General features: G+C 35.8%; 1 protein-coding gene across 16 annotated transcripts in view; it reads right to left on the bottom strand.

The window, feature by feature from the left end:
- The window catches only part of ARHGAP28 (Rho GTPase activating protein 28), a 237,580-nt gene that overhangs the window by 67,291 nt on the left and 145,836 nt on the right, over positions 1-24,453 (bottom strand). For 13 of the 16 annotated variants that reach the window (XM_038543825.1, XM_038543820.1, XM_038543824.1 and 10 more), the window contains 3 exons: positions 15,761-15,978; positions 9,805-9,897; positions 4,345-4,437 (listed from right to left, as the gene is read on the bottom strand). In XM_038543825.1, coding sequence (XP_038399753.1) covers positions 4,345-4,437; positions 9,805-9,897; positions 15,761-15,978 — 404 coding nt within the window. The remainder of the gene's footprint in view (positions 1-4,344; positions 4,438-9,804; positions 9,898-15,760; positions 15,979-24,453) is intronic. The other 3 variants (XM_038543816.1, XM_038543815.1, XM_038543817.1) reach the window with 1 other exon arrangement.

Genomic DNA, 24,453 nt, shown 5'->3' with positions numbered 1-24,453 from the left:
CATTGCATCTTTACCTCATGAGAAATGATAATACACATCTTTTACATGAAATGAATGTTCATGGTGGCATTAGGCATAATTGCTCAAAACTGGAAACAATCCAAATGTTCATCATCACGTGAACAGATATACCAATCGTAGTTTATTTATGTAATGGATTACTAGTAGTATTAAAAGAACCAAACTACCATCACATGCAGCAAATGGATAAACCTAAAAGTTACTGTGAATGAAAAAAGCCAGACACAAGAGTGCATTTTGTATTTATAGTTCCACTTTTATGAGAGTTAAAACCAACCTAAGGTGTTAGAAATCACCAGAGGGCTTGCCTAGGCAGAGGAGGACAGTCAGGTGGAAAAGTCCTCAGAGAGATTTCTGCAGTCATGAAAACGTTCTTTCTTTTGACAGACTTACACTTTTTTGATGGACTTGTGGTTATATGGGTAAAAACATATAGTTGGAACTAACTGAATTACAGACCTAAAATACATGATTTATTGTTTGTAAATTATACCTCAGTAAAAAAACATAAAATGATTTGATTTCCTAAAAAAAAATTAATTCTTCTTTTCAGTGTGATTTAAGGGGCTATTGCTACTATGAACCAAGAACCCACAGCTATACTAATGGAAAAAAAAGTTGTTCTTGAGAAATAAGATTTTGTTCACTGAAATTTAGAAAAAGAGTGAGACAAGCTAAAAAATCACAATCATGTCAAGGAAAAAACTACTAATCTGGAAAATAAAGATGAAGAAACACAGCAAACAGACTAACATGAGAGCAAATTTAGGAGATATGAAATTCAGGGGTGCCTGGGTGGCTCAGGGGGTTAAGCATTCGACTTGATTTGGGATCAAATCGCAGGATCGTGAGATGGAGTGCTAGGCATGAAGCCCGCTTAAGATTCTCTCTACCACTGCTCTTCCCTTCCCCACCTCCCCATCCCCTAAAAAAAATAAAGGAGAAGATACTGAAATTCAATTAAAGCAAAGCAACAATCATCTAACATGTGTTCTAGAAGGATGGAGACACAGAAAATGAGAAGAAAAAAGATTACTTAAGACATAAGAGAATTGAGTGTCCAGAAACTGGAGGGAATGAAACAGGTAGAAAGAACCTGCCAAGCAGAGGCCAAAATGAATGAAATAAAGGGAAGATCCTTATTAAAATTCATAACTCCGGGAATAAATTCAAAATAAATTAAAAATTCAAGAATTGGCAAGGTAAACAAAAAAACTTATTTATGAAGAAGTGAGTTTCAGGCAACTAAAATAAAAGAAAAACAAATAATGTTAGAGTGCAATAGTCAGTCAATGATCAATAAGAAATTCTACTATAAAGGTTTTCCAGGACAGCTAAGATTTTCTATTAGTAATGGTCAATCAGTTGACACATGTTCCTATCAGGAACATCAACATGGTATCTAGAGTTTGCTAACCATCTTATAAATATAAGGATTAAATCTGCATGCTATGTTGGCAACATAAAAGGGAAAAGTCAGAAGTTCATGCTAAGGTTGGCACTGCACTGTCTTGCAGTTGTACCAGCACTAGTCTACCCACCGTTAGTTTAGCCATTTTGTGACTAACACAAATTCCTTCTTGTTTAAATCAAAGTTCTTTAGATTTTCTTTTCCATGAAGCAAACATAGATATAACTGACATTCTATTCTGCAGTGAGTTATGAATCAATAGCAGGGACAGCCATTTGATTTTCACTTAAGACACTGGAAATAAACAAGGTTAACTACTTTGTTTTTTGAATAAACTAACACCTCAAATGACTAATTCATTTATGTAGCCTGCACATTTTATCTATATATGGAGTGATTTGCAGAGGTTTGTTATGATGGTAAACTGGGTTGTAAGACTTTTGTAAATACCCAAATTCAGTGGCATCTGCAATTTAGAGTCAAGGGTGAGTCACATATAATACACAGACTATTTCTTTATTTTAAGTAGATTATCACAAAATAAATACTGTGGATGTTAATAAAATTGTAAGATGTAATACGGACTCTTTTTTAAAGGTTTATTGAGGTATGATGTACAATTAACTGCAAATATTTAAAGGGTAAAGTACACAGTTTGAGGTTGTTTTGAGAAATATGTAGGCCTGTGAAACCATCACTACAGTCAAAAAACAATGAACAAAACTGAAACCACAAAAATGTTCTTATACCCTTTTGTCAATCCCTCTTTCCTTCCTGTCCTCATCCACTCTCAGGTCCCCACGTAATCACAATCTTCTTTCCCTCACTATAGGTTAGTTACATTTTCCTTAATTTTACATAAATTGAATCCTTTTGGTCTGGATTCTTTTACATGGCATAACTACTTTGAGATTCATCTACATTGTACTTATCAATAGTTCATTGCTTTGTATTGCTGAGTAATGTTCCGTTGTATGGATATACCAGATTTGTTCATCCATTTAACTGTAGATAAATCTGTTCCCAGTTTTGGGCTATTATGCTAGAAAACATTTGTGAATAAGCCTTTGTATAAATATACATTACATACGAGGAGAATAGTTGGGTCTGTGGTAGGTATATGCACAACATTTTAAGAAGTTGCCAAATTATTTTCCAAAGTGGATGGACCATTTTATATTCCCCCTAGCAGTGCAGGAGAGCATCAGTTGCTCTGCAGCCTTAGCACCAGTTGATATGGTCAGCTTTTTTCATTTTAGTCATTCCACAGGTTATGTGGAAATAAATCACCGTGGCTTTATTTGCATTTCCACACTCACTAATGATACTGAGCACCTTTCATGAGCTTATTTTCCATCCACATAGTTTTGGTGAGGTGTTTATTCAAATCTCTTTCCCATTTTAAAAGATAAGAAAAGACCGAACAAATTTCTACTACTGGAAAGCTCAATGTATATTCTTGAAAGAGAAAAGATGATTTATTTTCAGAAGTAAAGATTTGCGTGGTTAAGGGAACTAAAGGTTAAATACCAGCAGGGAGCAGATTGGGGATAATTTTTAATAGCAAAGGAAATTTTATATTATTTCTATAAACAATTGGGGTTATATTCTGGGATTAAATGGGAAAGTTACATCAGATGATCAAATCGCTCTTTCCTAAAATCTAATACAGTGAACAAAACATAACAATAATAGGAAAAAGGATTCCCAGCAACATTTACATTGAGTGGTGACTGGACAGAGATACTCTAGGAATAATATAAATTCTTTTCTATAATCCAACCCCCCTTCTCATCAAAAAACCACTAATGGGGATCCCTGGGTCGCGCAGCGGTTTGGCGCCTGCCTTTGGCCCAGGGCGCGATCCTGGAGACCCGGGATCGAATCCCACGTCGGGCTCCCGGTGCATGGAGTCTGATTCTCCCTCTGCCTGTGTCTCTGCCTCTCTCTCTCTCTCTCTCTCTCTCTCTCTGTGACTATCATAAAAAAAAAAAAAACACTAATGAAGAAAATAAATGAAGAAAATTTTGAAAAAGACAACTATCATATTCAAATTATGAGAGAAGACAACCAAAAGTGTGAGTAACCACACTTTCAATATATGCATATCCTAACAAAGACTCTCCCAACACCATGTAAGGAAGGAGGAGAGAACCTATTGGATCCACCATCCTGTCTTTTGCTATCTGGGAGGAAGTTAGCAGAAGGAATATAAGGACGGAAAAAGAAAAAAGAAAAGAAACTATGTAACTTCCATCAAACCAGAGAAAGGATAGCTTACAATAGGAAAGCACATAGAAACCTGTGAGAAAAGGCTCTGGGCTGAACCATAAATGAAATCACCTCTCCTGGTTGGAAATGGATATAAGCTCCATCCTCCTCCTCAGGCTTGCCCATTCTGCCTTCTCCAAGTCATGTGGGAGGAGAAGTGCAGATGCGGCAAGTAGGGAGATGGGAAAGGAAGGGAGGCACTGGACACCTGGGGTTACAGGTATGGTCAGAAGGCCTGATGTTCCCCTTGCACTGGATAAGCAGTAGAGGACACATGAGGACACCTGCCTCTCCTCCAACAGATTAATGGAATGAACACTCTTAGGAGAATTTTTTTTTAATAAAAGAAAAAAGGTAAAGAAACTAGATCTGCCCCCAGAAAAGGCACATAATCATTGGTTTTCTGGGTATTTATCTGTTTTTATAGAGAATGCAGTTATTTGTGGGTTTAACTACTAAGCTTGGCTTTATTTACTACTGAGTATTTTCCTGCAAATTGATTAAAGGTAGACAGGTACATTGAGAGCTGTAGCTGTCCAGCCATCTTAATAATGGTGAGCCATTTTGAAGTTTTGCTTGATTGTCTTGAAAAAATGACTTCTTCATTCATCCTTACCCCCAGTTTTCCTGCTGTAACTTACCAAGGAACCACTTGTTTTGATAACTCCTGGCAGCTCTTTTTCCTCCTGGGTGCCATCCAACTGAGCAGTATGGCTGTCACAGGGGTCACTTGGCTAATGAGAGAAATGAAAATCATTTGTATCCAGGCATATCTGTCCCAACATGATTGTTTATTCAATTATACATTACACACGACTCTACAAATGTATAGCCATGTGGTGATAAATGGGAGTTAATGACTACCTGGGCAACGGTAATGGCATTCACCAATTCATCCACAATTATCCTAATCCTTATACATGCCGTGTTTTACAGAAGAAGTTGGGTCTCAAAAGCAGACACTGTTAATTGCCTGCCAAAATCCACCTTTCGTTTCTTCTTTAAGTTATGAGTATCATGATCTGCTCCAAGATGCTATGCTAAACTAAAAAGACTAAAGTGTGATCATATAATGGCTATGACCAATGAGATACAAGTAGACTCCTACTTGGTAGAGCATCTAGGAAAGCTAATGTTTTCTTGTTAAAGCGGATCTATCCACTGATGCTTCTTCATCACATGGACATGGTGCCTGAGATGCCCAGATACTCTATAAGCATTAAATATTAGTCCATATGCTAAAGTGGTACACAATGGAAAGATGAAAAAGTTGGTAGATCCATGCTAAAAGATATCAGCCACACCAGCCTCAGACTTCTTATTTTGTAAGGACAATAAATCTCTAATTGTCTAAGTCATGAAGCTTACTGATTAAACTATGCCACTTTAAAATCAGACTTTATGACTTTTTGTAATGATTTATAAATCAGCAAGAGTAGTCAGTTTTTTTTCAATTAAGAAACTGGAAATACGTTGGATTGACAATCTCACAAATACATTATGATTGAACCAAGTATTTCATTCCCATTCACTGAATATTGTAAAAGCTCTAATTTTCATTATGCAGCAAGGGTATTTTGGAGACTATTCTGATTGTGATAGATAGCATTATAGGTCTTGTGCACATACTTTAAGGTTTTTAGCAGCATTTGTGATACAATGGCATTCCCCTAAATAAAATGCAATTATTCTATTCCATGACTGAAACAATATTTTGCCAAATTAAACACAATGGATATTAATGAAACCATTAATTCTACATGAGATTTCAGGAACTGTTATTTTTCACCTGCTTTCCCATATTTTCTAACTTTCCCTCAAAGTGTATGCATTATATTAAGAAAAACAGACATCCGTATTGAAGTGGAAACAATGCTAAAGAGGCAGTACAAGAAACCATGTCAGGACAGAAGACTGAGAGCACACCACTCAACAATCACTCAGAATTAGAGAAAGGTGTGTATTGTTATAAGAACAGCTGCAAATGGCACTGGAAACCACTAAGGTGTCCTAATAACAAGTAAGAAATTCTTGGAAGTTCCTGGGAAGTAAAATGTAAACAATTTATTTTGAAATTATACAGAACTTAGCCTAAGAACAGCATAAAACAACACTGCTGGCAAGGAAAGGGTAAATCTACAAAAAGCAAACATACAAACAACCAAGTAAGCTCAGTGTGAAAATTTCAAAGAGCAGGAATGGGCTTTAGCTCAATGGCCACAATAATTTATGATAAAGTGTTTCTTCAGTGGAAGGACTATAAAGACCTCCCAAAGGCTCTCTTTACACTGAAGAGCAGGCAGCAGCACTGTGGTGAAGTGAACCACCTGCCTTGGGAAGTCGTCCAGGGTTGAGATCAAAACACATCTCAATATCAGATTATTCTGGACCTCCATGAAAGTCAAGGAAGGAAGAAAAAAAGGAAAACATCAGTTTTGTCTTGGATAGCAAGAAATGAAGTCATTCAACTCTTTCCCTTTGTTATGTGCTCGTGTGTGTGTGTGTACATGTGCACATGAGCGTGCATACTCACCCATACGTACAGTTAAACGAACTTCCATTCACACACTGTTCACATACCTTACTGACTTACACAGTGCCCCAAATCAGCCCTCTTATTCAATAAAGAATCCTTTGGGAAAATATCTATATCATGGCAGAGAAATCATATAGCAACAACAAATCCTAAGTCATTGATGAGTCAATTTATCCCATTAATAAATATAAATCAATCACCAAAAACCATCCATTGGAGAAAATTAATGTAATGAAAAAGCCACTCATGGCCAAAAATCACCATTCTAAAAAAGTACAGTGATAAACATTTCGGGGAAAAAAAACGAGGTAAGGGAAAAGGCTTAAAATAATTTCAGAGAGATTTGAGAAGATATTATAACATAAATCAGGACTACCACAATAAAGGGGAAGTCAGTGAAAAAGAAGGAGTTCTTATGAATTAATGGTATGACTACTGAATTAAAAATCAGTAGAGGCTAAATTATAACCACTCATGGCAAAAATGAGCATTAGGAATCTACTAAATGATGTAGATAAAATCTAGCATACAGAGCAGATAGGAAAAAAGACAAGGAAATATAACAGACAATTTGAGAACTATGTGAGTTTAACATGAAGGCAATGAAAGGGAGAATAGAGAAAATGGAAATAATAAAATAATTAAAGAAATAATGAAAAGAGAATGCCTGGTACTGAAATAAAAGGAACCTTCTTCAGAAACGAAAAACTAAAAAAAAAAAAACTAAAAAAAAAAAAAAAAAAAAGAAAAGAAACGAAAAACTACATGTTCATCATAATTTTTAAAAAAGATGTCAGGGGCACCTGGGTGGTGTGGTCAGCTGAGCATCCGATTCTCAATTTCTACTCAGGTTGTGATCTCAAGATCATGAGATCATGCCTTGTGTGGATCTCCGCGCTCAGTAGTCTGCTTGGGTTTCTCTCTTCCTTTGTCCCTCCCTACAACCTCTCCACCCACAAACACATGCACTTGAGCTCTCTCTCTCTCTCTCTCTCTCTCTCTCTCCCAAATATATAAATACATAAACCTTTAAAAACTAATAAAAATAAAAAAATAGTTTTAAAGAAAGGATGTCATATCCTGATGACAGTTCAGGGCTCCAACACTAATGATATATGTAAAAGGCTTCCAGAAATATAAAAATGAGAGAAGGATACAAATAAAGGAATAAGATTTAGAAAGACATCAAACTTCTCAACATTAACATTATATGAAAAAGCAAAGAGATTAATATTTACACATTTCTGAAAAAATAAATATGTAGGGTCTAGCACTCACCAATTTAGGATTTAAGCTTTTTTTTGGATATGAAAAATTTAATAACCACAGATATTTCTTTCCAGATTTGCTCAAAGGATAAAAGGCACAATCTGCTAAGATGTAACATTTTGTAAAATATATGATTATGCAAATTAATGTTTGTACTATTCTCTGTAGTCACTCTACTATGTTAGCCCTCACCGTAATCCTGGGAAGAAGAACAGTACTTGCTTTTTCATTCTAGAAACTGGCCAGTAATTCAGAGGTAGGGCTGGAACGAAACTTTAACGTTCTCTGCTGTCTCACTGCAAGATTTCTTCACATGTGTTTGGCACCAAATATGCCCCTTTATTCACCTTTAAAAGGTGATAATGCCTTCAGGGAACTGAAATACACAAAATAGTGATAAAAGGGAAAAGAAACCAAATAAGCCTAGACTAATTATGAGAGTCCATGGCCAGGGTGATGTGTTGGGGGTGGTATATAAGACTTCAAGTAAAGCTCACTTTTCCATTCTGCCTTGACAACTGGTAAAGGTGGAAGAATAAGTGGTCTAATTACAAGCTCCCCTCCTACTCTACTCCCTCATATAAGCTCCCCTAGACAGACAATGCTCCTTATCCAGGGGACCAGAAACAATTCCTGCTTATCCCTGAGTAATGGGCTTTGGTTCCCTGTCAGCTGGTGGAATTATTCAAACAAGCCAATCATATCTTCCCGTGGGAACTAAAGGGTACTTCACTCTACAAAGCCTGCTTCCTACAGCCCCTGGTTATTCACTCTGTTCCCAAGTGCACCCAATGTGTGGCTTTGTGCAGTGTCCTCCTCCCCAGGCTGTGAGAACATGTGATAATAAATTGCTACTGATGTTGTCTGTCCATTCTTGAGTGTCAAGCCACCCCTATAACGCTAGCGTGGGAATCACTCCCTAACCCACAGGGTGAAGAGGAGGCAATCAAAATAGTGGACAGAGTCAGCTAGGAAAAGGCTGATAGAAATCCACTATTTGAGAACACTCGTATATACTCTGCATGCCCCTCCTCTGGCTGGTCTGAAGGAATAAAGAGCAGAGAGGAATCACAACTTGAATCAAGAGTCTTGGTTGGAAGTAAGGTATGTAAGACTCCCTACAATGCAGGAGCAATCTAAAACCTGAGGACACTTGCTGCCGATTCAACAGAAAGAGTAAAGACTTCTAACTAAATGGAATTAATACTCTTGTGAGAAAATAATGAAATCAGAAAAAAAAAAAAAAAACAAACCTAGTGACAAAATTTATAAAACAGGATTGCTCACAGCCTGGATGACCACATTCCACCTCCAGAACTTGACCTACCCTCAAGAAACAGAGAACACAACAGAAACTGGCCACATCCAAACCTTTAAGCAAAATTTGGAAGGAACTAAGAGCTAGCCTGTGTTGGGACATTTTTTAAAGAGACAGAATGTCCCACGTAAAATATGAGTAAGATGAAATTAAATGATATAGAAACTAAAGATCATTATTCATTAGATCAAGGAAGAAAAAAAAAACTAGAGTTCAGGAGAAGGTAACATAAAAGTCATAGCAGAGGAAAACCTCTCATAGTAAATTTTCTGCTGTCATGAGTCCAAGTGGAGGCAGATGTCAGTAAGCCCAAGTCCTTCTATGTCTCCTACTCTGGGTGCATCACTTCAGTAAGAGGAACCAGGCCTTATGCCAAGTGGTACAGGTAATGGCATGGGATTCATCTCACAAAGAAAAAAGCCTTCTACTGCGATCATGTCCTTGGCAGTTATGAACTCAGGTTAGCACTCTTTGAATCTCTGTACTACAATAGACAAAGTAGGTTCTGATGAAATGTGTTTACTTCCTGTACTAGATAGTGTACTTTTCCCCATTTACTGTTACACATTTAAGATGCTACAGTGCTGTCTCCCATAAAATATTTACAATGAGAAAATAACTGAAATGCCAAAGTATTTCTTATATCGAGAATTAAATCAATATTGAAAGATACATGCAGAGCAGCATAAGACATCCCATTAGGTGCTCAGCAAAAAGAACAAAAGTTTAGCTGATGACCTCCCTGACATGTTGACTTCTGGCTTGGGCTGGAACTGTAGCTGTGGTTTTGTTACTGAGGTGCAGACAGGCCACGTAGTTGTTTGTGGATTAACTAATTAATTATTTATTCCTGAGTTTAAGAGTCTCTGTCTTCTTTGTTATAAGGCAAGTAGGCATTTCACTCAAGTTTTCCTGGCTGCCTCAAAATAATTCCTTTTACTAGCCTCCTTACTCTTAAGTCCCATTGCTTTATCTTACCAGTTGCCCATTTCTGCAAGGAATGGCTGATATCCCTTCTTCATCCAGGGTCACATCCAAAAGAGGAATTGGTATACAACAAAAATCATCTGGCTATTAAGAAAAATGAAAGTGCATTTTTATTCAGGGTAATTGTGCGTTTAATTATGTATTCTGCAAAATATGTGTACATTCACACAGATTTGTGGAGAGATCCACAGAGCTGACTGCTGTGCACCAACACTGAGAGTCTACTACATTTAGGCATAATGATAGCACTGGTCTCTGTGGACAATACTATTAACTGTTTACTCCAAACCCAATCACCAGGCTTCCTTGAAAGGATCCTGATTTTTTTTTTTCGGGGATTTTTGTGTCCAACTAAAAAAAATTGTTGAATTCTTAGGTTCTCTTGCAGCTTAGATGATCACATTACATTTCTGGGCAATTAAAGGTAACTGGAATTCTACAGAGTAATATTTCCAGGAAACTAAGGTCAGAAAGACAAGTCCCAGGAATGGCCAGGAACATGAATATAGTGCTAAGAGTGGCCCAACAAACTTATAAGCAAAAGGATGAAGGATATATAGGAATGACAAAATAGAAAGCTAGAAGGAAGACGGATTCATGCTAAAGCAAAGGAACACCTACCTTTACTTCTTCCTAAGGAGAGAAAAATAAATCCGTATTTGTATAACTCATGATCTCTTGGGTTTTCTGTTACATGAAGTGAAATGTGTATATAGACAATATAATTGTTTTTAAAAACAGGGTGCATGATGGGGCTCCTGAGTGTCTCAATCAGTTGAGCATCCATCTATTGATTTTGGCTCAGGTCATGATCTCAGGGTCATGCGATCGAGCCCCATACTGGACTCTGAAAATTTTTATGATTTATGAATGTATTCTCTCTCAAACAAACAAACAAATAAATTAAATAAATAAATGCAGGGTGCATGACTATATTTACGCAATATGTCAGTCCCACCCTTGACTAGTTGTTTATCAATTACAAAACTGGAAATAAATTAGATTGACTGTGTTGCTTGATTGAATGTGTTACTGAGAAACATTTGATTCAGATCTTCAGAAACAAATGTATTTGGGCACTGAAATTCTGCTGATGATGAATAGTAGTACTGTAGTCTTTGTATTATGTATCCAGAGGCTGATTTAGTGTATAATAGCTCTGCTAACACAAGGGTTAAATATTCTATTCCTTTATGGCTAGAATTCCTCTGAAAATTATATTTATTGGATATTTAATTAAATCATAAAATTTTATTTAGTCCTATAGAAGCAGTCATTTTTTTTACCTTGCTTGCCCATATTTTCCAGTAAAGATTATGTACTATTTTTATAATAATAAGGAAAAACACATTTTTTGGAAGGAACAACTAAATACTACTGAAGAATCAGCATAGGAAAATTGGATCAAGATAGCGAAATTCACATACCACTTTCTCCTCCCCCACCAAATCACTGAAAGTGTCAAAAGAGATACCTTCTTCAAAGAGTAGATCTAGAAACCACTAAAGATTTCCATTAGCAGAACAGAAATTGTTGGATGTTCCTGGAAGATAAAAAGCAAGCAAGAATGGTTTGATAAGGGTAGAGGAAAACCTCAGCCTGAAAAAAGCTACAAAGAAAAATGTGTAGAAGATAAATGCTGATCTAGAAAAAACACATATCCAGTATGAGAGTAAAAAGAACAGCAAGGCCTCCCCAATTCTGAAGACAGTGGCCAGAGTAACTGAAGAATGTTTTTCTGAATAAAGAGGCCAGGAAACCTTCCCTCCTTCTAATACTAAACAGCAGGCAGCAGCTAAATGTGATTACAGGATAAAACCCAACAAGTAGTGACAAAATGAGTGCCTGCCTTAGAGGTGGGAGGGGAGTTGTCCTAGTGTAGTGGTCCTGGACAGAAAATTAAATTGCCCTTCACTGGAACTTTCTAAAAGAATATAGATAGAAGTAAGACAGAAGTATAAAAAAGGAAGCCAGGTTTGCATGAAAAGCAAATAAATTATAGTTCTTTAGGATTATCATTACTTTGGCACTGATACCGTATTCGTTTGCCTTAAAGTGAAGTGTAACAGCTGACTGTCCACTCACATAGGCCAAGAGTACATCCACTAGGAGAGTTTCAGGAAGAAAATAAGTCTACATAAGTCTGCATAGGAAACATACAGTCTTTACCTATACTCAACAATCAATCCATCAATCAACCTAGTCCTCCATTAATAGTAATCAACTCCAATGATCAAAATCAACCAAATAGGGATGCCTGGGTGGCTCAGCAGTTGAGCATCTGCCTTTGGCCCAGGGCGTAATCCCAGGATCCGGGATCGGAGTCCCACATGGGGCTCCTTGCAGGGAGCCTGCTTCTCCCTCGGCCTGTGTCTCTGCCTCTCTCTCTCTGTGTCTCTCATGAGTAAATAAATAAAATCTTAAAAGAAAAACAACCAAATAATAGTAATGTAATGATGCCAAAAATAAACAGATGACCCTGAAAAAAAAACAGTAATTCAAGGAAAAGACCACTTTGGAATTTAAGGCTTAATTTAGTACATGGAGAATACAAAGAGGCTCCTGCAGCCAAGGAACAAGAGTAGATCATTAAAATACAGAGGAAGTCAGGGGAAAGGAGAGGCTTCAGGAAATTAACAATATGGCTATTAATTTTTTAAAAAATTAATGAAAGCCTGAAGTATTGATACCACTATGGGCAAATTACTGTTATATTAAAAAAAATTGTTGAAGGGATAGCCAAGAATGCAGAACAAACATACACACAATAAAGCTTAGAGAACAAGAAAGCATTTAAGAGATACTGAGGTTCAATCTAAACAATGTAACAGTCATCTAACAGCAGTTCCAGGAGATAAGTGAGAAAAAGAAGGGAATAAATGCTGGTTTTAAATGTTAGAAGACAATATGTAGAACCTAAAGAATGAATGAGCTCTCATATTGAAAGAGCTCACTTAGCAATGACCAGGATGGATGTTTTAAAAAGGTAAAACTGGTAAAATTGCAGGGTTCCAATAATAAACATAAGGTTCAAAAGGCTTCCACATCTGTATACAAAGGAATGATCTGTAGAGATACAGTGCTTTCCCACAGCCAACAGTGCACGAAAGAAGACAATAGATAAGTATCTCCAAAATTCTAGAGGAAAATTATTCTCAGCATGGGGTTCAATGTGCAAAAAATTAAGAAAAGACTACCAAAATCTACATATTTGTCTTTTAAATTACTAAATTTAAATCTTCACAAGGTAAGTTCACTGAGTCAGATTCCTACGTCTAAGATTAATGCAAACTCACCTTATGAAACCCATGATGTTAAATCATTAAGAAAGTGAAATGGAAACTTCAGGTGACTGTTTTATTAATGCACATAAATTATGACAAAGAAAGAAAGAAAGAATAGTAGAGAATGGGGAGTGGGAGAAACAGAGAAACACACACACACATAGAGACAGAGAAGGAAGAAGGAAGAGAAGCACACAAAGAGACAGACCAGGACAGGCAGGTACTTTGGGAAAGAGAAGGAGGGAGGGAGAAATTGATATTTATGCTGTCAAGTTCAGATAGGAAACTTAAAAGGTTCAGGTACATTTCTAAGAAACTTCCAAGTCTACTTACTTGTAGAAGCAGATGTTGAATTTTTGAGGAAGAAAATCCATGAAGATGTTTATCAGGCCTGATATAATTGTATATATACCATTTTTTTTAAAGCTAACTTTATGTGGTTTTTTACATTTTTGATGAAGAACAATCTGAATGCTGAATCTGCATATACAATGCCAGGCTTTCACTGATTTTCAAATCCTAAACTTCTCAGGATAGCACAAGACTTCTACTCTCTGGAATATATGGACTTCCTTTCACCCACAACCACTCTCCCCGCTACACATTCATTCTCTATTCACTCTGGAATGGAGCTTCAGCATCAAGACTGGAAGAGAGAAGACGACGATGGGCAGGAGAAAGAACACTCAGGGCCATTCCCCATGCCCACAACAAACGTGGTCCTCTTTCTGCCTTTGCTGGAATTAAATACCAGTTTTCTGTACCTGCATGTTATGGAAAAATAAAACACTCTTCATTCATTTTTATGCTTAAAGCCCCAATCAATAAGTGCCCACTTTACATTTCCCTTCAGGATCTAAGTAAAAGAGGGAGGAACACTGTTTCTTTTTTCTTTTTTTTCTTTTTTTTTTTTTTTTTGGTACGTGACTAGAAGTCCAAAGTTTTGGAAAACCTAAAGATACCTGTCTGCATCTTCTTGAGTACCTGCAAAATTCAGAGAAACTATAGATACTGTCCTATTTTGGAGTTTGCTGGGGAAGAGCAAAAAATCTTAGTTTGAAGTAGCTGGAAATAGAAATGGGAAAGGAAGCATGTAGACCAAGTTCTTAGGACTCTCCTGAAATGATCTGGGAGATAAATGTGAAATGACTCAGGGAATTTAAATCAGCAGGGTAAACCTTACCAAAGAAAAGGTTGGCCAGGACTCACACGGCCTAAAGCCCTTGCCCTAGTTGTGGGTGTCACTTTTACTCAACTACAACTATAGAAAATCTCGCCTTCCACAAAGATACAGGTTTCAACTAGGATGAAAGTTGGAAGACCACAGAATTAAATGCACTGCCACAGTACATAATTTTGTACAATATAAGGTTCTCGAACTGTACTACTCAATACATTAGCTATAATCCATATGTGGCAATTTAGGTTTAAATCAATTAAGATAAGATAAAAAAAAAATAAATAAATAAATTAAGATAAAATAAAATTAAAATTTCAGTTCCTTATTCTCACTAGCTACATATAGGACACACACTGGCTGTCCCTATTGCACAGCACAGAAATCATTTCCATCACTAGAAAGATCTAAAGGACAGTGCTATTCTAGGGCATTATTAGCACAAATGCAACAGTTAACTTGGAAATATGAGCTACCCTGGCAACAACTCAGTGTGATTAATATATCTAAGAGAAGATATGACTTACAGATAACAACCTAAAGTAACTCAAATTGGAGGTGCCTTCAACCAAGCCTGCTACCCAATGTCCTTGAAGTTTTAATTTATGTCATTATTGGTGTTACATTTAAAAGGTAAGAAACATAAATCTGAATGATTAACTTAACTTGCCCCAGGCAACTATCTGTAACTACAGCACAATATCAAGTTTCTTTTTTTTTTCCTACATACTAATTATCCCCAAAGTTCCAAGAATTCTGTCTGCGTAGAACCTAATATAGGATCTTGCACATAGAATGTATACAGTAATACTGGTTGCATCAGTGATGCAGTCATTGGTTTCAATGATGCAATGAGTGAAGAAATAAATGAGTGGGAAGGCAGAGCTAACAGTAAAACAGACAAAGCAATAGGTAAACATGACCAACAGCCTCAGAAGTAAAGCTGTGGCCATGGAATTGGTAAGGGTAAGCTGGAATTTCAACCAGGCATTTCTCAGAAAACATGTGATGCTTCCCTTATGGTTTTCTGAATCATTCTCTTGCCCACTTAATTAATGCTGGTATCTTTCACTTTCTACCATTTAAATTTGTTTGAAAATAAAGGCTACCCTACTCAATCTCCCACTCTAACCTCTTTAAAACTAACCAGCTGAACTTGCTTAGAATACTTTGGACCTATTTCTCTGTCCAGAGAATTTCCACTCAGTGCTAGATTAAGTAAATGCTCTGTGTAATCTATCCATAAATATTTGCTCCATTACCAATAAGTTATTCTCCAACTCAACAAAGAAGGGAATAAACTTAGTGTTGAGAGAGACTGCTATAGGGGGGACAAGGAATGATTGCCTAAGTTTCAAATCTGCAAAATTTTGCACTCTGCTGTATGCTTTAGTTGTCTCTAAAAGAGACAAGATGACCAGCTTTTTCTAATATTTTTTTCATATTCTCCTCCAGCCAAAAATTTTAAGCCATGTTCATTACTTACAGGAGATTCGCTGACTCCAAAGATATCTCTGACATCCCGAACAGATTGTTTGTTCTTTTTTCTCATGGTTTGAGTATAAGTATTATATCTCTTTTTCACGGCAGCTGCTTGGGTTCGAGTTAGCGTAGAGAGCAAGGCTTTGCCATCCTCTTCTTCATCACCCGAAATCAAGGTCGATAAACCCACATCTTGCAACCACTCGGCTTCAAGTTCTCCTTCTGAAAAATAACATTACCAAGAAAAGGTTAGAACATTCTGCATTTGGTTAGATGATGTGTATATCTAAGGCCTCTGCATATCAGTGAGTAGGAAGTGTCAGTAAACACTATACTAAGGTCATCTTGGACCCTGAAGATATCCTAAGTGAAATAAACCATACAAAGATGAATACCATATGATCTCACTTCTATGTGAAATCTTAAAAAAAAAAAAAACACATACACACACACAGGCTTATAGATTCAGAAAATAGATTGGTGGTTGCCAGAGGTGGGAGGTAGGACGTAAGTGAAATAGGTGAAAGGAGCAAAAAGTACAAGCTTCCAGTTATAAAATAAGTAAGTCATGGAGATGTAATGTACGTGTTGTGATGGTAATACTGTACTGTATATTAGAAAGTTGCTAGGAGAGTAGATCTCAAACACTGTCATCACAAGAAAAAAATCTGTAACTATGGTGATAGATGTAAATTAGACTTATTGTGGTGACGATTTTGTAATGTACACAAATACCAAATCATTATGTTGTACACATGAAACTAATAATATGTCATATGTGAGTTATACCTCAATTAGAAAAAAAAAAAAGACCATCCTTTTTTTCCGGAGTAATCAGAGTAATCCTATAGAAATAAATGAAAAACCAGTATATTTTTTTAAAGATTTATTTATGTATTTGAGAAAGAGAGGGTGCGTATGAGTAGGGGGAGGGGCGAGAGAGAGAGAGAAAGAAAAGCACACTCCTTGTCAAGTGCACATGGATGGAGCTTGACACAGGGTTCAATCCTATGATCCCTGAGATAATGACCTGAGCCAAAATCAAGAATCAGACACAACCAAATGAGCCACCCAAACACCCCGTATGATATTTTTTAAAGAAGTCAAATTTTAAAGTATTTTCTTTTTTTTAAATTTTTTTTAATTTTTATTTATTCATGATAGTCACACAGAGAGAAAGAGAGAGAGGCAGAGACACAGGCAGAGGGAGAAGCAGGCTCCATGCACCGGGAGCCCGATATGGGATTCGATCCCGGGTCTCCAGGATCGCGCCCTGGGCCAAAGGCAGGCGCCAAACCGCTGCGCCACCCAGGGATCCCTTAAAGTATTTTCTAGGAGAGTAAGGTTAATTGGTAAATTTACTAAGGTGATTTTCTTTGCCAGAGAGTTAGATATAAGCCATATCTGGACTTCGATTCTCAAACAATGATGAAATATGAATATTTAAACTAAAACTGTAATAGAAAAAGGGTGGTTTCGTAGTACAGGAAAGGGTTTTTTAATCACTCAAATGTTGGTTCAAATCCCAATGCAAACATTTACTGGGTGAATGGCTTTGGAAAATTTTTAGATATCTCTAGGCTTCAGTCCTATTGGCAAAATTGAGGTATATAATGAGATGTATTAGGTTGCTATGAGAATTGTTTTATCAATTTATTCATGAGAAATGGCAAACAGTCTGGAACAGAGGATGAATTCAATAGATATTCATACTCTCTTGCTTTTCTCCATAGTCTGAACATTAGGTAATCTTTACTTTTTTTTCCCAGAAGGCAATTAAAAAAATTTGAAATTCATCTAATGAGGGTTAATTGCTATTATAAATTAGGTGTGCAGAAATAATTTTAAAAATTCAGAATAACAACATTAGGTAACATAAAATCCACTACAGATACATTTCTGGGAATTATGCTAAACAGGCACTATCTAAATAGATTTGTTTAAAGAGCAGATTAGATTGATTTGTAAATAGCCTGTCAAGTCATAAGTCCAAGACTCTCGGGACTCTGCTTACATTATTGCATCACTGGTATACGAACAAAATCTTCTAAACATACTTTACAGGTCCAATTTCTTAGCTAAGCAATCTTTTCTCTGCAATCTTGTTTCTATTGTTCATTTCCTTTATAAGCTATCCCTTTAACAGAAAATGCAAAGGTAAACATAAGCTTACTAACCCTAATCTAAAATAATAAACCTTTTAAATTAGTGAGTTATGACTGAAATCTTCCTTTACTTAAGCCTTAGATAAGATTTTCACTTTTTAAGACAAAATTTACAAATGTAGTTTAATATTAAAATTTTAAAAATTGGGACACCTGGGTGGCTCAGTGGTTGGGTGCCTGTCTTTGTTTCAGGTCGTGATCCTAGGATCTCAGGATCCGGGATCGAGTCCCACATTGGGCTCCCAGCATGGAGCCTGCTTCTCTCTCTGCCTACGTCTCTGCCTCTGTCTCTCACTCTGTGTCTTTCATGAATAAATAAATAAATCTTTAAAAAAAAGTTTTAAAAATTAGATTTTTCCCCTCCACCTCTATAAACAGTAATCAAATAATAGATCCATGAAATATGAATATTTAAACTAAAACTGTAATAGAAAAAGGGTGGTTTCGTAGTACAGGAAAGGTTTTTTGTTGTTTTTTTTTTTCAGGAAAGCATTTTTTAATCACTCAAATGTTGGTTCAAATCCCAATACAAACATTTACTAGGTGAATGGCTTTGGAAAATTTTTAGCTATCTCTAGGCTTCTATTCAAAGAATAGAAGGAAGGAGAAATTGTGGAGTTAACATATGCTAGAGGTGAGGATAGTCTAAATCCTTGTACTCAGACTACAGAATCTGTAGAATATACATTTTTCATAGGAAAGAAAAATGTCGGAGTAGAGATCAATGTTACTCCTGTAACAATACTAAATTATAGAGATCACAATCCTGGGTCCATGACTCCAATTGGTAAATATATAACTTTCACATAGAACACGTCTTTGAATTTCAGCTCCATACATCCAACTACCCTCCCAACATCTACTTGACTCTATTAATAATATATCAAACTCAACATGTTCAAATCTGAACACATGTTCTTCATTCCCAACTCTAGACCTCTTTCAGTATTTCACATTTCAGTAAATGAAACCCACCCCCATCTATCTAATTCAGCAAAAAAAAACTTTGGGAACATTATTGACAAATCCTTCTTTTACACATCAAAACCAATACATAACCAAGTCCTTCTGATATTAGTTCCTTATTATTTCTAAAAAATTTCCCATTTTATTTATCTCTTCTGCTCTGACCCTGGTCCAAACTACCAAAATCTCTCACCTGAACTGCTGCAGTTGCCTCCTAGCTGTTCTTCCCATTCTGGACTCCCTTTCCAACCCATTCTCCATATTGTAACTAATTTAGACCTTTCCAAATGCAAATACTAAGGCTTTCTCTAAATTAATGAAACAGTTCTTCTTCACTCTTGAGATTAAGATTAAACCCTTAACATCTCCCACAGGCCATGAAGCTGCTAACCTTCCTATCCACAGCTTGTACCAGGCTCTCTTCACTCTCTTCTCTCTAGCAGTACTGGCTTAAATTTGGTTCTTCAAAAGCCCCATGCTATATTTTGTTACAAGGCCTTGGACATGCCAGTCCTTCTATTTGGTCCCCTAATTATAGGCCATTCAATCTTTCAGATCTCATTTCATATATTTATTTCTCAATGAAGTCTTTTTTTTTTTTTTCCTGAACACTTCAGTCATGGTCAGGTCCTACTGTTTCCCATCTTAAACCTGCTGTGTGTCTTTTCCTTCAAATAATTTTCCCCCAAATGTATAACTAGATACATCTAGTTATATCATTTCATTCATTATTTTCTTTCCTCCTAGATTATTACCTCCAGTACAGCAGGAAACATTTCTGCCTTTGTTTATAACTCTAACATCAACATATTACAATGTCTATTGAACTAATTAAATCCCAATTTAAATATATAATTATTCTAAGAAAATGAATGAAAAACATCAACTTTCAAAAATGACTGTACCTATCATACATACCATTCTGTACTGAAAATCCACCAGCTTAGTAGCTTTGTTAGAGAAAAATATCAGAAAGGGGAATAAAATCTTCCAATAAAGGTAGAGTAGTAGCCTGTATAAAAATAACAGTTCTGTGTACAATTATGAACTCTGAACTACATACTTAAAATAACCATTCAAGAGTAATGAAGAAGAACCAAGTGTAGGCAGAATTTTGATACAAGAAAATGTACTGTATGAGATTTGCATCTTTTGTAGATGCAACTGAAGTCATTTTCCTATCCTTACACTAGAGTGGATAGAACACAAACAGAAAACCACAGTCTAATAATAGAAGAGTCAGAGGATAGAGTATGGGATAACTAAGATTTCTGGAAAGTGAGAGGCATACTCCTGTTAGGAGGGAGCCCCATCAGAGAGGGCTCTAGAATCTGTGCATAAACTCTCATTAAGTCCTTAACTAAACATTAAACCAAAAAGATATATGTGAAACTCCAGGCATCCTATTGAAAAATAGTAGCCAAAAGGCTAAAATAAATTAACCAGGCTGCATAGTGCAGAAAAGATAGTGTTGGGAGAATGAGTACAACCAAGTTAACCACTAAAACTGAAATTAACTCCATTTGGAGGAAGATAATGGGATACGGTCTCTGAAACATATTAACAGCATTATAATATTACATTACCAAAGATGTACACTAGGGTATTTAAAAAAACAACAAAAACAGGACTAATTTGTCAAGAGAAAGGGTGATCAACAGAAAGTACCTCTGAGATGATTCTGATGTTGGACAAAGACTTTAGGAAAAGATTCTTATGAGTGAATAAAGAATTTCAGCAAAGAAAAAAATATAAAAAGGAAACTAAAAGAAGCAATGTAAATTATAGAACTAAAATTAAAATACATTTTTAAAAACTTGCTGAAAGGGCCTAATAGTGTATTAAGGACTTTAATAGAAAGGGCTGGTAAACTTAAAGATTACATCAATAGGAATTATCCAATCTGAAAGACAGAAAAGTATTTTTAAATATTTGAGACCAAGTGACCTGATGGGAATGTTAAGTATAATGTATATATATATATATATATATATATATATATGTATATAGAGAGAGAGAGACTTTCAGAGAAGAGAGACAGTGGGGCAGAAAAAAAAGTATTTGAAGAAATAATGTCCAAAAGTTTCCAAAGCTGCTGAAAAACCAGCTAGCTTAACTAATACCAAGTAGCTTACATACAAAAGAAACTGCACTTAGGCGTCTTCAAGACAATCTGCTAAAAACCAAAGACAGAAAATCTGAAAGCAGTCTAAGACAAGAGATTACATATAGGGGAACAAAAATATGAAGGCACTGACTCCTTATTAGAAACAATGGGGGTCAGAATATAGTAAGATGATATTTAAAACAGCCTGAATGAAAATAAAAACCTGTCAACCACTAATTATATGTCTAACAAAAATATCCTTCAAGAACGAAGGTAAAATATTCATTAACACATGAATAAAAACTAAGAAATCTATTGCCTGCAAAATTGCTCTATAATATATGCTAAAGGAATCTCTTTAGGCTAAACGACAAAACATCAGATGGATACCAGATATACAAAAAAGAAGTAGTGGAATGTTAAAAGTGCAGATACTGATTTCTTTAAAGGACATATGGCTACTTCCTCCTCCCCCGAAATTAAGTCTTGAAGCCTAAAGACATTACTCAATGCACAGCAAGGTAGGTGTTCATGCAGAGGAGTAGGGTAGACTGTCCATGTTGGGAGTCCAAGTAGGATGAGCAGGACAAGAATGAAAAGGAGAGGAAATTGATAATATATAGAGGGATTATCAAATAAATATATATGTTTAAGACAGTGGAAGCCAGTTTGCTTTCTAAGAAGGGAGTCACAAATATGGAAAGGGAAGAACAGAATTAACCTAGTGGTATTAGACTGGAATGAAGGTATAAATATGAACTCATATATATCATTGGCTTTACTTATGGAAATATAGATGTAAATGTTTATACATTACATTGTATATATCAGTATACACTGTCTATACAGTGCATACATGTATGTGTGTGAGAGTATGCACACATATACGCACATGTACATCTATAATTAGGCACATATATACCTATATATTCCATAGCTATTCTATAGCTATTTCTCAGATCAAATATAGAATACTTTCCATATGAAAATAAATGATAGCAGAAGATAACCCACTAACAACTCACTAAATAAACCAAGAGCCCATTCTGATATAAAGAAATAATTTGATAGTTTGATATAAAGTGGAGTATTTACAGTTCCAAAGAACCCTCCACGAAAATATGTACTGATCACAAAGATAAAAGGAGTAACTTTACATGGAGAAACCTTGTATATACCACCTGAAGTAATTCAAGTGGACATCACTATTAACAAGAAAATCAAAACTGTATGCCATCTGATAGGGTGCAATAAAAAGAACACAGCATCATGACCTGCCAAAAATATAGAACATGAATCTGAATCACCAGGAAACATCAGACAAATCCAAACAGAGGAACTTTATACAAAATAGGCTGTAATTTTCAAAAGTGTCATGGTTATAAAATCAAAGAAAAACTAAGAAATTAAAGTTTTTTTTTTTTAATTTTTATTTATTTATGATAGTCACACACAGAGAGAGAGAGAGAGAGAGAGAGAGAGAGAGGCGCAGAGACACAGGCAGAGGGAGAAGCAGGCTCCATGCACGGGGAGCCCGATGTGGGATTCGATCCCAGGTCTCCAGGATCGCGCCCTGGGCCAAAGGCAGGCACCAAACTGCTGCGCCACCCAGGGATCCCAAAACTAAGAAATTATTCTAGACTGTAAAGCATCAAAAGAAACATGGCCATTAAGTGCAACAAGTGATTCTGAACCAGATGATTTTGTTATAAAAGGTAATAAAGGAAATACAACAACATTAAAATTCAGTCTGAGGACCGGATAACAGCAATATACCAAAAATAATTTTTTGATTTTTTTTTTGATTTTTTGATTTTAACAATTACACTGTCATTATATAGAGGATGGTTACACACACACACACACACACACACAGACAAATCCACAATCTACAGCTATCAGAGATTAAGATTTTAATAACTTCCTCTCAGCAACTGATAGAATAATTAGACAAAAGTATATGTGTAAACATACATATATTTCATAAAACAAAAACATATAGTATATATATGACATCTTACACACCCCCACACACACATACACACCCACACACACCCACACACACATATATATATATATATATTTATATATATATATATTTATATATATTTATATATATATATATTTATATATATTATTTATATATATTTATATATATTATATATATATATATATATATAAATACATAAAGGCCTAAAGTACTTGGGAATAACAGGGGTTGGCACATACTCTCAAATGATAAAATTGTTCCAGACTTTTAAAAAAGGTATTTAAATTGTATTTGCAACTTTTTCTGTAAGTTTTAAATTATTTCACAATAATATATGTCCATATAAATAACATTATACTGATGGTGGTATAACATGTGTAGATGTTATATATTTGACAACAGTGCAAAGTGCTGAAGAGGAAGGGAAATATAATTATACTGCTACAAAATCCTTATGTTTTGCATAAAGAAGTGTAATATTTATTCTAAGTAGTATTCTAATATTTATTCTAAGGGATAAATTAGAGGTACATAGTATAATATGCAAGCAGTCACTAAAAAAATCAAAGCAGTATACAAAAAATGCATATGGAGGAATTACAAAGAAAAATGAAAGAGAGGAGTGAATGGGTGACGGGCACTGGGGGTTATTCTGTATGTTAGTAAATTGAACACCAATAAAAAATAAATAAAAACAAACAAACAAACAAAAAAAAGAGACAAAGAGTAAAAGGATGGAAAATGATATACCACACAAACAGTGACCTTAAGAAAGCCAGAGTGAGGGCAGCCTGAGTGGCTCAGCAGTTTAGTGCCACCTTCAGCCCAGGGTGTGACCCTGGAGACCTGGGATCGAGTCCCATGTCGGGCTCTCAGCATGGAGCCTGTTTCTCCCTCTGCCTGTGTCTGTGCCTCTCTCTCTGTGCTCTGTGTCTTTCATGAATAAATAAATAAAATCTTAAAAAAAAAAAAAAAGCCAGAGTGAGGAACACCTGGATGGCTCAGTAAGTTAAGCATCTGCCTTCAGCTCAGGTCATGATCCTGGGGTCCTGGTATTGAACCCCGCATCAGACTCCCTGCTTAGTGTGGAGTCTGCTTCTCCCTCTCCTTCTGCTCCCCTTGCTATACTTGAGCTCTCTCTCAAATAAATAAATAAATAAAATCTTAAAAAAAAAGAAAGAATGAAAGAAAGAAAGCCAGGGTAACTATATTATTAGACAGAGTAGACTTCAAGACAAGAAGTAGTGTTAGAAATATATTAAGGAGGGTCAGTGCAAATGGGCCAATTCAACAGAGGAATAATAATCATAAACGTATATGCCACCTAATGACAGTTTTAAAATATGAGGCAAAAATGACAGAATAAGAGGGAAAAAATAGACAAATACACAACCCAAATTGGAGATTTTAACAACTTTCTCTCATAATTGGTAGAAAAAATAGGCGAAAATTAGTAAGGGTACAATAGA

The sequence above is a fragment of the Canis lupus genome, chromosome 7 (assembly GCF_011100685.1).
Source record: "Canis lupus familiaris isolate Mischka breed German Shepherd chromosome 7, alternate assembly UU_Cfam_GSD_1.0, whole genome shotgun sequence".
In the NCBI taxonomy this organism is placed as follows: Eukaryota; Metazoa; Chordata; class Mammalia; order Carnivora; family Canidae; genus Canis; species Canis lupus.
Note: the sequence above shows the minus strand (reverse complement) of the source record. Positions and strands in the feature narration are given on the sequence as shown.